The following is a 12,421-nucleotide window of genomic DNA, read 5'->3' on the forward strand; positions in this document are numbered from 1 at the left end:
GATAAACCACTTTGAGCACTGGTTCAACAAGTAACGCATTGAAATAAACCTAACCCAAACCATACTTTTCAGGCACCCAAATACCGCAACCCGCCCCAAAATAAATACCGACAACTGGAACCTCAGACTTTTAGAAGAGAACTTCCAATGCCAAGACTTGGTGACCTACTTGGGGGTACTTCCACAAGGACCCTCAACTGGAAAACTGACCTAAGAGAAACTCTTGAAAAGAGCAAATCCAAAAGCGCTGAGAGGACAGCTTTCATAAGACCTGGATTATAAAGCCACGAGGGAAGAATCCTACGCAACATCCAAACTTCCCATTCCGATACCCCTCTCAAGATTTGTATATCACAGTAAAAATTACCACAATCAGCCTGATATTTCACGAACTCCAAGGCCGACACGCCGCAAGAACAATGAGCAGCACCAACACCGCCGCAATCAACACACCTGAACACTTCATGGGAGCTCCTGAAGGATTCCGAGGAAGAAGCTTCTGTTTTCCCCAGTCAGACTCCTAGAAGCCATGGAAGATCCGACAGAGCAGATCCAGGACATCCTCGAGGAGTACCCATTGATGATCAGATAGTGGACAGCACAAAGCCTGAAATACACCCCCTCCCTAGGCCTACTCGAACCTGAACCAGCAAAAATCAACTACCGCAATGGACCCGGACCATCTGAATTGTTTAAAACCAACTGATAACTCAGATTAGGATAGATAAGGTAGATTGAGAAAGATAAGAATAAAAGCTTGTAAATCAACCATGATCTTAAAGAGGCATGATGTAGATTTGGAAGTAGTAGAAATTACAGAGTCAAAAAGAGATCATTTGGTAGCATATTATTCCAAACCATACTGGGGTATCCACTGCCCTGCTTCATATAGGAACAACAAATCCTAGATAAACAAATTCTGCAGAACAAAACATCGCATATTTGCTATCCACATCTTTTGCAGTCCGCCACGTGGCGGAGGAACTCCAAAGGGGTGAAGACACGGAACCATCCACAGTCTAAGTCTGCGCGGTGGCCTGTGAGAGTCTTTCGTACGGAAGCTCTGGGCTGACACATTGCTACACAGGAAGTTAGGTAGATTCGCGTGCTGTGTGTCAAGATAAGGTTCAAGGATCGTAGGGATCATCTTGAACACGTCAGTAGCCATCGTGGTGGCCCTGAGATGAACAATCAGTTGGCTTACCTATTTTTTAGGACTGAAATATCAACGCATGTATGAATTCGTCCTTTACGGTTGGTTCTCGATTGAACTTGATAAGTAAGAAAAGAAAAACTAATACAGAAGTATAGGCCTACACTGCTGGTGTCAATGTTTTCGATGGTTTCCGTGGTCTTCTTTGGTTAGAATCTCCAAAAGTTTCGACTGCAATTGCGACAGTCATCTTCAGTGGCTTGTTCAAAGTACTCTTATTGACTTGTCAACTGAAACTGAAGCTCCCATTTTTGCCGTGTCATTTGAAGTGCTGATTTTTCGCGCACTTTCTATAATGGCGGGTTCGTTCATCTTCCCGCGCGATTTGGTTGACTTGGCTTCGTTTTGGCACTTTTCAATTCTGTGTGTGTATCTAATTTCTAGCATATATGCCAATATAGAAGCATAAACTGCGGTAAATTCCTGGGTTCGATTTAGGACATTGATCATATTCATACACCGACCTTGTGCAATACTGATTTTTTGGTGGACCTATACATTGTCCTAATATTGAGTTTTCCAAAGAGGCGGCTAATCCTATGGGTTACTTTTGGAACTAACGGTCCCAAAGCCTTTGTCTACTGCTTTAGATTGATTTTCTTCGCTTTCCATGAGGCAAAAGGGACTGCAGAATGGGACGCATTACGCACCCTCGAAGTCACCCAACTTCTTGTCCTCGAGGTTTCACAACCGGTTAGTTCTTGAGGTAATTGAAATCTACAAATATGACAACAATTTCAACCGGAAGGAAGAAACAATGAATAATTACATCTGGACACCAAAAACACCATTACGGCGAGATTACCCGGACCGACTGATCAGATCGGGTCTACCAAATAGCCCGCATGATCGGTCTGGAGTTCCTTCTTCCTCTCCAGACCCTCATAAATATATCCAGCGTTTACAAACGCATCAGGGTACCTTCAATATTGAAGATATCAGCCACTCGCGATGGCAGAAACGTCAGGAAGAAATTCCAATAAACGAAGGACTAAAAACTCTAAACAACAAATAGTTTCGAAGTTAGGAACAATTTCAGGTATTTATATAAACAGTCAACATGAGTCTCACCTTGATAAAGTAGCAGGATCTACTGATCTAGAAAACGTATTGGAATTTAAAGGTGATAATGTTGGGCTGCAGTCTTTGGTTGAAGCTGAAAATAATCAAAATTATATTGAAAAATGAATACATGTATCGACAACAATGTTTTATAGAAAAAAAACAACACCAGTTTATGATTCATTTCATGTCAATATAATATCTCAAAGAGGTTCACAAGGGATGAACAGAAATGTCCACCCCAATCTACCGCTTGCAATGAGGCTGAACATAGCAGATCACCTCGTGAAGTAATACAAAGGCCAAGGCTTAAGCGCATTTGCGGCGCCGAGGCCAAAAGGAGAAAGAGAGCGATGGAAGCAGGAGTGGCAGCAACTATAAGTGCACCCTCCTCCTCCCACACTCCACCTTCAACAGCAAGGGTACTTCCTGCGGGGGGCGCAAAGAGCTCCGCTTTGAATAAAGGCAAGGAACCGACTGCCCCTACAGGAAAGCTCCCTCACTTGTGCACCTCCACGGAGGAAACCCCAAGAAGGTTGAAGAAGTCGTGCAACGACAGTAATGTCGCCTGACCTTCCAAAACAGTCGCGGAGGCCACCTTGAGACACCTCAAGATTGCCAAAGGAAGGAGATGTCTCCTAGCTACCTGTACACCTTCCTGGAAAGGACAGGAAGGTGTACAGGTCTGTGCTGTGGGCCTACACTCACTCTCCCTACTCTACAGATACAGAGATAGGTTTTTCAATCGCTCCCGGATACTCATGAAAAGTGTTGGTATTAATACCTCCAACACCAGTTAGAACTAACTTAGCATATCCGACTATATAATCCAATGTCAGTAATGATACCGTATTCAAGTTTGTTTATAGAACGCAATTTGTTTGTAGAAGATTTGCTTCGCTCTGGTCGGCCATTACCATGTTCAACTGAACTCAACATTGTTGAAGTAAAGAAAATGGTGATTGAAAATCGTCGTTGAAGTCTGAGAGAGATAGCAACATAAAGCGCGTGGCCGCTAGACAAGTGCCAAAACGCCTAAATATTCTGTAAAAGTTATTGCGTAAAGGTCGCTAAAGACATGTTAGAACGAGGAAAGTGCGACTCCACATTCCTAAAATGCATCTTTGCATCTTTGTAAACGAATTTTTAACCAAAATACCCAATAGCCACCTTATCACCCTGATATGAGTACATCTTCATTTGGTAGGTTCAAGTATATTCTACTATCTAAATCAATGGGATAGTAAATGGCGATGTATTTGATGTATTTTCAAAGCACTTCAAATGATCTCCATGATAGTTTTAGATGATTTTTCCCAATATTCTCACACATTCCGAAACATTGTGTTCCGCACTGACGTTCACAATTCTAATATTAGATCGAAAGGTACTATACCACCATCAATCCACAAATCATTATTGTTTGAGAGAAGCTTTTTTTATAATAATAATATATATTTACAATTCAATGAAATGTAAAGTGTTTAAAAACATATGAGGTTTTATGATACAATTATTAGTGGATTTATCAGATAGCCACTTCTCAAACTGCAGTTTGAGGAGTGCCTAGAAGATGACAGTACTACCAACTGTCGAAAGCGCTCGCAGATAATTAATAATAAACAAATAAATATTATATTCCTTAAAAGATCATTCACATAATGTCCCTTATAAGCAAAAGTATTGAATAGAATTAGCAACATGTTAAACATTTGCACAAAATGTAACCAAACGAATCAGGATAACCCATTGATGACTCTAAGGTTGCGCATAGGTTTCCTAGTCATTTGGTTACACAAAGTATAGTAGTAAACATTTCGGCTCTATAACTACAGCTTATATAAAAATATAAATAAATATGAATAACATTGTGAATATGAAAATATATATAAATATAAATTGAAATGTAAATATAAAAATATAAATAAAATAATAAGTGACAAACATATACAAGAGACAGAATAATCAAAATACGCAGATGAAATAAATCAAGTAGAGCTAATAATATTGATATATAACATGGATTACGAGTAAATAATGGAGTTAGTAAATGAAGACAACTAACAAACAGATAAAATAAGATAAGATGAGAACATACAATATCAAAATTATACGAGTAACATGAAATATATTAAATAACATGAATTGAATGATATAAATAAAATAATTCATATAGAATAGTTGATTTAGATATGAAGTAAAACTATCTTGATCATAATATACCAGATAAATTTAAAAAGGTCAAGAGTAACCTAAAATTTCACAACAATATTAAAAACCTTCTAATACAGAAATGCTATTATAGTTATCAGGACTTCTTGAACGACGATCTCCCAAACAACTCAAATACATTTTAATTTAAAGTTTTGTCTGGCATTCCTAGTCTAACATTGTTATTATGTATATATTTTTGCTTATTTTGTGTGTGCCTTATCACTGCGATGTAAGTTCACTGAATATACTACTCATTTGATTATTTGACTTGGGTCCTCATAATGTCATATTTTAAATATATACCCTGACTTACCACATATACCAAGTGTATCGCGTTTTGGTCAATAAATATTATCTTATCTTATCTTATAATATATATATAAACCTTTGGGTATGATTATAATTCTAACCTGTGTTGAATGTCCAGGAATATTATTCAATAATATTCAATGCTACTCAAACTTCCACCAGTGAGTGCAACGTAAGTCTGTCTGTCACATGTGAGTATTTTTTCATGATTTCTTTAAATAAATTTATGGACTGTATATGATATATATATATATATAAGTTTTGTATATATCGGGCAATGAATTAAATATTTTGCAGGTGAGATAAGAAAAGGATCTTTGTCCTATCGATTTCTTGCAAAAGTTTGTTTGCACTATATCTTTGAATTTGTTCCTCGTCTCGTGAGTATGTTCTGTTTGCTGTAGAATTCGCTAATTTTTAAAAGTATAAATGATTGGGCTGTATACATATATCTGACGCGGATCCAGTATTCGTGTTTCTTTAAACAGATCATTTGTGGGGTATTTCATGGTTTTATTATATATTGTTTTCAATATTCTTTTTTGAAGAACTTCTAGTTTTTTCAGGTATGTGGCTGCTACAGATCCCCAGGAAAGAATAACATACCTTAATCGTGATTCCACCAGTGCACAGTATAGTATTTTTGAATTCATATAATAGTGGTCTTAAAGTTTTTGTGATCTCATTAATATGAGTGTCCCATCTCATATGAGCATCAATAGTTACTCCAAGATATTTGAGCATGTATTTTGATGCTTTGTGAAACAACTTTCATGTCTAGTGTTCGGAAACTGGGAAGTTTGTTCTTATAACTGAAGAAAGGTACAAAATTCGTATTTTTATAGTTGATAGTTAGTTTTTTATGTTGAAACCAATCAGATATTCTGGTGAGGTCTTCTTCAGCTTTTGTCTTCAGTTCGCTCCACGTTTTGGCAGTATATATTATTGCTGTATCATCAGCATAATATATCGTACACTTACAATGCTATTCCGAATGATTTTAAGAATGTGAAACTCTCCTTCTTTCGAAAACATTTGTTTAAATTTATGAAATCCTCTGATATTCAGAAACGGGTTATTCGAATCAGCACATAAATCTACAATTTATCTCAATTTTTGATTAGTTGTGTCTTTTAATCTTTTGTTTTGCTTGTCCAAAGGTTGGGTGGAAGACCATCTTTGTGCACTCCAGGTACTCAAGATGAACTACGCCTTGTAGCGCCTGAACTACGCCTTGTAATCCTGTGTTCTATTGAAAGAAGAATATCACTGTTATTATTATTATTTCCTGAGTCATTCAAATACACTTGCCCACAATATTTTATGGGAGCCAAAAATGAACAGAAAAAAATCAACTGGAGGCAAAACGAATGGCCTCCATGATCACCATATCTATCTCTTCCTGATTCAAATCGTCTACTCACTTTGGTACATGTGCGGCGGCGGTACAGACGACACTAGCGACACGGAGTCCAAATCCTTGTGGCCGTCCCCTAAAGTAATCGTGGGCGTTCCTTCGGTCGTGCTGTCGGACAAATTACCGGCCACGGAGGTGGCGCCACTCTCTCTATCCGAACTAACTCTCACTCCGGAATCGGCGCTGCAGCTACCCCTGTCGCCCGGAAGCTGGCCCAGTCCGTGATGGCCGGACAGCAAACCTCCCGATCCAGGGGTAAGAGCGCCGCCGTTGATGCTGTGTCGCGGCAGCGACGCGAGGGATTCCTGATCGGAGAGGCAGCCGCTCGTTGCCAACTGTCTCCGGGCCTGTGGAAAAAAATCATGTAATTCAAAGGCAATTTTTCAATCGACCACATCGGATGAGGATTTCGTTTGAAGAACTTTATTTTTTTCTGAGTTGGCTACTCTGGTATTCGTCACACATGTCAGTTGTCATATGTCATATGTCAAGAGGTTTCGTGTTTAATACTTATTGATAAGAAAGACAATAGTGCTGCATCACTGATCGCCAAGAGGGTTCCACCAATTTTTTTTAAAGAAATGCTAATTAGAATCAGCCAAGTCTGCAAACAAAATTTGGGAGCGGTTTTTCACGTAAATCCTATATTTTTGGGTGTACTGAATCCAAAAATAACTTTCATTTTGTCACAGGACGTTATGTTTTCTGAAAATGTAGGTATCTACGTTAAACAAATTATCATCTTAACGATAAATTTTGAAAAAACCAAATATTTGATTTTCAGTTCTTGCCAAAATTCTTCACCCAAATTAGGTCCACTCAAAATTAGTGAGAGTATCGAAATCTTTGAGGCTGACTCTATCAAGTAATTGGGCATAATGATTGACAAACATTTGAGAACTCCAATATACTGGCCAAGAAACTCAGTGAAATTGGAATTCGAGGTAAATTTATATCTTGGATTATGTCTTACATGAAATTTCGAAAGATGTACGTAAAATGGGATAATGTAAACTCGAGTACTTATAACATGGAAGTTGGAGTTCCACAAGGCTCAGTCTTGGGACCATTAATGTTTTTACTATACATAAATGATTTACCACAACATATCGGCACTACTTCGATAGTTCTTTTTGTCGATGATACTTCTATTTCCGCAGAAGCCGACAGTCCTTTGGAACTTCAAGAAAAATTGAATGTAATAAGTCGGAATTTCTCAAAGTGGTGTCAAAGAAATAGACTTATGGTCAATGCAGAAAAAACAGTATTGGTACAGTTTTCTCCAAGAAAATATGTGGAACATCCCATACATGTTATTATAATTAACACGAATATATACCCTTTAGAGTCCACAAAGTTTTTAGGAGTTCACATCGACCACTCATTGAATTGGCAATTTCAAGTTGACTACGTAAGTAAAAGCAGTTTCTATGCCTTAATGCAGCTTAAAAAATACTGAGTGAAGAACAACTGTTAGATGTTTACTATGCTCTTGTTAATTCTGTTCTATCTTATAATGTGGTCTTAAGAAATAGACTTATGGTCAATGCAGAAAAAACAGTATTGGTACAGTTTCCTCCAAGAAAATATGTGGAACATCCCATACATGTTATTATAAATAACACGAATATATACCCTTTAGAGTCCACAAAGTTTTTAGGAGTTCACATCGACCACTCATTGAATTGGCAATTTCAAGTTGACTACGTAAGTAAAAGCAGTTTCTATGCCTTAATGCAGCTTAAAAAATACTGAGTGAAGAACAACTGTTAGATGTTTACTATGCTCTTGTTAATTCTGTTCTATCTTATAATGTGGTCTTATGGGGAGATGCAACAAATATTAACAGGGTCTTTATTGCTCAGAAACGAATAATTCGTATGCTTCACAATTTACGTCATACTGATTCATGTAGACCCGTTTTCAAGCAAAGGAAGATATTGACAGTATCTTCTCTCTATATTTATAACTGTCTGCTCTTTGTGAAAAAACGGGAACTCGAATTAGAAACTAACTCTCAATGTCATAATTACTCAACAAGGAACGGGAATTTAATCAAACTACAACAACATCGTACAAAATTATTCGAAAAGACGCCATCTCTAGCAGGTTCCAAATTTTTCAATTGTCTACCTTCTGGCCTAAAAAGTGTAGCAGCAAACGGAGTATTAAAACGGAGAATCAGAGACTACCTTGTAGATGGTTGTTTTTACAATATACATGAATATTTGGAATATCCACATTCGCCAATCAACAATTAATATAATTCTGGCATGACCTATTTCAACTATTATGTACATGTATAAACACTTTCAATTGTTTATTCTAAACAAGCACTCTCATGTGTTAAATTTATGTATTTTGTACTAATGTTTATATACATTTCATGTTTTTTACCATTGACGACTTCTATATCATTGTGAAGTGATCATTTTAAGGAATAAAGGTATTGTATTGTATTGTATTGTATTGTATTGTATTGTATTGTTGATCATCAAATCAATTATTTGTTAAAACAAATGAGGATCCTCCTTCAAAAATTTAAATATTCACCACACCACACTATCTGAATTTACTTTATTTTGCCCTGGTTCAAATACAACTCCAATATGGAATATTAGGCTGGGGCGGACTGACTAGAGACTTCTTGACCAACCATACACCGTCTGATCCAACGAAAACATCTTCCTTCTACTTTGCCTCTGAGAGATCTGGAAACTTTGAAATCAAGTATTCGAAGCAATTTCCATCTCTCAGAAGTGACTTTACAAATTACTTCAGCTTTTTGCGAAGCGGTGGTAGAAGAACTGTATGCGGAGCCACCAAAGTTTTTTTGGTCTAGTGATTTGCTTGGTTTCTACTATCCCACAGATACAAAGTGGAAGGGAATTAGGTAAACTCAGATTGTTGTCTGAGCAACAGGTCCAAGATTTTTGAATCGCCATACCCTTGCCAACAGTGGTCTTCATATTTTAACTTGCAAAGAATCAATTCCAGGTTCTTGTAGGTTTCCTTCAGGTGTACGGAATGACAGACAGGAACGGAGGCATAGGAACCGCCATTGTGAAGCAAAACTGCTCAAGGCATCTTTTTGAAGCATATATGAAAATACACCACTGTCCTGGGTCATGAGATGTTAAATTTATCTAACAAACCTTCAATATTCGTACAACAAATCAATTCGTCCTCTTGGGCAAGGCCGTAGCCAGGGGGGAATCAAGGAGGATTGATCCCCCGCTGAAAGTTCTACAAGCAACGGCCAATCAAAAATTATATTAAATACAACGATTGGCTTATTTGAACATCACAGGAGCTATGAGAATAACACTAACCGCTGCAATGGAATCAATCACTGGTCTATCTCCTCTGGACCTGTACGTTAAGGAGGTTGTGTTAATGGCCATGTTACGATTGCATACGGCTGGTGTAAACCTCAAAGTACGAATGGGTCAACTGAGGCTGTGCCTATGGCGAGAAGCACTCACTGCGCAACCTCTGCTGCAGGCAACCAGTGATGCAATTGTACCCAGGTTTGTGTTTAATAAACGCTACAGAATACAAATAAAACAAAACACAGAGTCAGATGCTACAAATACAATACGCATATATACAGACGGCTCGAAAACCAAATAAGGCTCAGGATGTGGAGTGTACTCCAGATCACTAAGCCTAAGGATTAAGTAGGGAATGGGAAAAAAATACCAGCGTGGTTCAAACAGAACTGGCTGGTATTTCAATTGCCAGAAAAGAAATAACCAGGAAAGAAATTTCTGGCAAAAAAATAACAATCTGCACTGATAACAGACAAGCCCTATTAGGCTAGAACAGACAACGTGTTACCTCAGTACTAGAGTGCCACCAAGATTCAGCCAAAGCCTCGGTAGATGATAACATTATCCTGAGGTGGATTGAAGGGCACGACTCTTTAGCCAAGGAAGCGGCTGGACTAAAAATTTTAGGACCCACTGGCACCTACGGCCTGATGACTCAGACAATTGCGTAACTAGCCAAAAGTTACACCCATGCTCAATCCCTAAAGAGATGGGATGAAATCAAAGAATACCATCTTGCCAGGATCACCCAGGGCGACCCTGGGAAGCTGGCGCCGAAGAAATATGTAGCGATGACCAGGAAAAATCTACGCTTAACAGTAGGATTTCTGACTGGCCACTGTTAACTAAGAAAACACCTCCATAATATGGGGCTAGTGAACACACCTCTATGCAGGATGTGTGAACAGGAAGATGAAACTGTCAGGCATAACCTTTGCGAGTGTCATGAGTTTTCGTCAATAAGAGAGTGTGTGTTCGGCGAGTCTTGGTCTACACCTGCCGAAATAAAGGAGATGTCTCCTAGTGACCTATCCACTTTCCTGGAAAGGACATGATCGACGATGACCTAGGAGGACAACTCTTCGGGAGGATATTCAATGGTCGCATGTGACCTAAGTGCTGTGGGTCTACACTCAGCCTCCCTACTTTACAGATACAGATATTATTGAAATTATAAAATTCGTTAGAAAATTTAACAAGTCCTTAGCATAACAAACCAACTGCTTGAAAGAGAATATTGAAAAAAACTTCCCCGAAACACAATGGAAAAACCTTACGGCAATGTGTGTACAAACTTTCAAAGATCTTGGCGACACTACTTGTTCCCACATGTACCCCTGAAAGGAATTTCTCTTCTCTGAAACGACTCAAAACTTATTTAAGAAACTCCACAAGCCAGGAACGACAAACCGGTTTGGAGGTAATGACATCGTAGAATTGACATCGACACCGAGGAGATATATATATATATATATATATATATATATATATATATATATATTGTGTTTCGCATGATATTCTACTTAAGAAACTTTCCTATTATGGTATCCGCGGACTGTCCCTTAAATTCCTTGAATCCTATCTGCACAATAGATCACAGTGTGTATAATTACATGGGATTAAATCGAATGTGAAATCTGTCAAACATGGTGTGCCCCAGGGTTCTGTACTGGGACCAATCTTGTTTATATTATATATAAATGACCTATACTACCACATACTCCCTAAAAAATGTTTTCTTTTTGCGGATGATACTACTTTGGTGGACTGTCACGGTAGTGTTAATGATTTGAGTGTTTTTGCCAACGCCACCATGAAGTCTGCAAGTAACTGGTTTGTTTCAAATAGACTTCTCCTTAATGAGGCTAAAAATCAAAATCTTATAATTTCCACAAATACGTATTTAACCTCGGGTAAAAGTGTTAAGCTACTGGGGGTTCATATAGACGACAGATTGAACTGGTCATGTCATGTTGACAAATTGGCCGAGAAATCATCAAGTGCAATATTTATGATTCGTAGACTGAAGGATTTCGCCGGTATCAGAGCGGTCAAATCTTCGTACTTCGGACTCTTCCATAGTCACATGGTATATGGCATCGTGTTGTGGGGGGATTCTTGTCATTCCAAAAAAATTTTTATATTGCAAAAAAGAGACGTCTTATATCTAATGCCAACTTTAAAGATCATTGTCGCCCACTTTTTATTCATCTCAAAATAAAGCCGCTTCCTACAGCTTTTGTATATGAAACATTGATTGAAATTCATAAAAATAAATCAAAATACATTTTACAATCGGAACAACATGAATATCCTACAAGATCAGAAAATCTGATAAGAACTGAGAGATTCAGACTGAGCACCTCACAAAATAATTCATTGAATTTGAAATTTTTATTATTTTTATTATTTATTTCTTTCGTTATTTTTATATTTTATGTTTTTCTACTGTTTCACAAAACCAACTCCCCCCCCGAAATTGTTTTCTGGCTACGGTCTTGCTCTTGGGCGAAATAGGACACAGTAGAAAGTAATGATAGTTATGGCCTGTATACATTTTGAAATGGTAATGAAAATGAAATTGTACCTTCTTATTAGCAACTTCAAGTTAGCCCAAAAAAACCCTGTTTTATAATTAAATTTTGCGTTTTGCGAAATACCCTGGAATCTGGAATCCAGACGGCCTTTTCAATTTAGACTTGTGTTATTCCTGCCCATTCTTGCAGTTCCGTTCAGTTTGATCTTTCGGCCAAACCTCTAGGCCAGTAGGTTAGATTAGGTTAGGTCCAAAGTGAGTGGGTCTATTCGACCCTCCACCGCAACCACACTCGACCAAAACAACCCAGCTTCTTAACAAAGCTGATTAGTTTGCTC

The 12,421-nt window shown here is 38.0% G+C and overlaps 1 protein-coding gene and 1 long non-coding RNA gene across 4 annotated transcripts in view; one reads left to right on the top strand and one right to left on the bottom strand.

The window, feature by feature from the left end:
* Liprin-gamma (liprin protein kazrin) overlaps nt 1–12,421 on the bottom strand; it is a 67,118-nt gene that overhangs the window by 15,413 nt on the left and 39,284 nt on the right. For all 3 annotated transcript variants that reach the window (XM_023159775.2, XM_023159774.2, XM_074181656.1), the window contains exons 7-8: nt 6,223–6,562; nt 2,285–2,369 (exon numbers count right to left, since the gene is read on the bottom strand). In XM_023159775.2, the coding sequence (XP_023015543.2) occupies nt 2,285–2,369; nt 6,223–6,562 (425 nt within the window). The remainder of the gene's footprint in view (nt 1–2,284; nt 2,370–6,222; nt 6,563–12,421) is intronic.
* LOC141485272 (uncharacterized) lies at nt 6,711–7,736 on the top strand. The gene is made up of 3 exons (XR_012467131.1): nt 6,711–6,928; nt 7,000–7,159; nt 7,376–7,736. It is a non-coding gene; the product is annotated as an uncharacterized lncRNA (long non-coding RNA).

This window comes from Leptinotarsa decemlineata, unplaced genomic scaffold (assembly GCF_025532065.1).
Source record: "Leptinotarsa decemlineata unplaced genomic scaffold, Ldec_3_MD MMD2_P_RNA_scaffold_2, whole genome shotgun sequence".
Taxonomy (NCBI): Eukaryota; Metazoa; Arthropoda; class Insecta; order Coleoptera; family Chrysomelidae; genus Leptinotarsa; species Leptinotarsa decemlineata.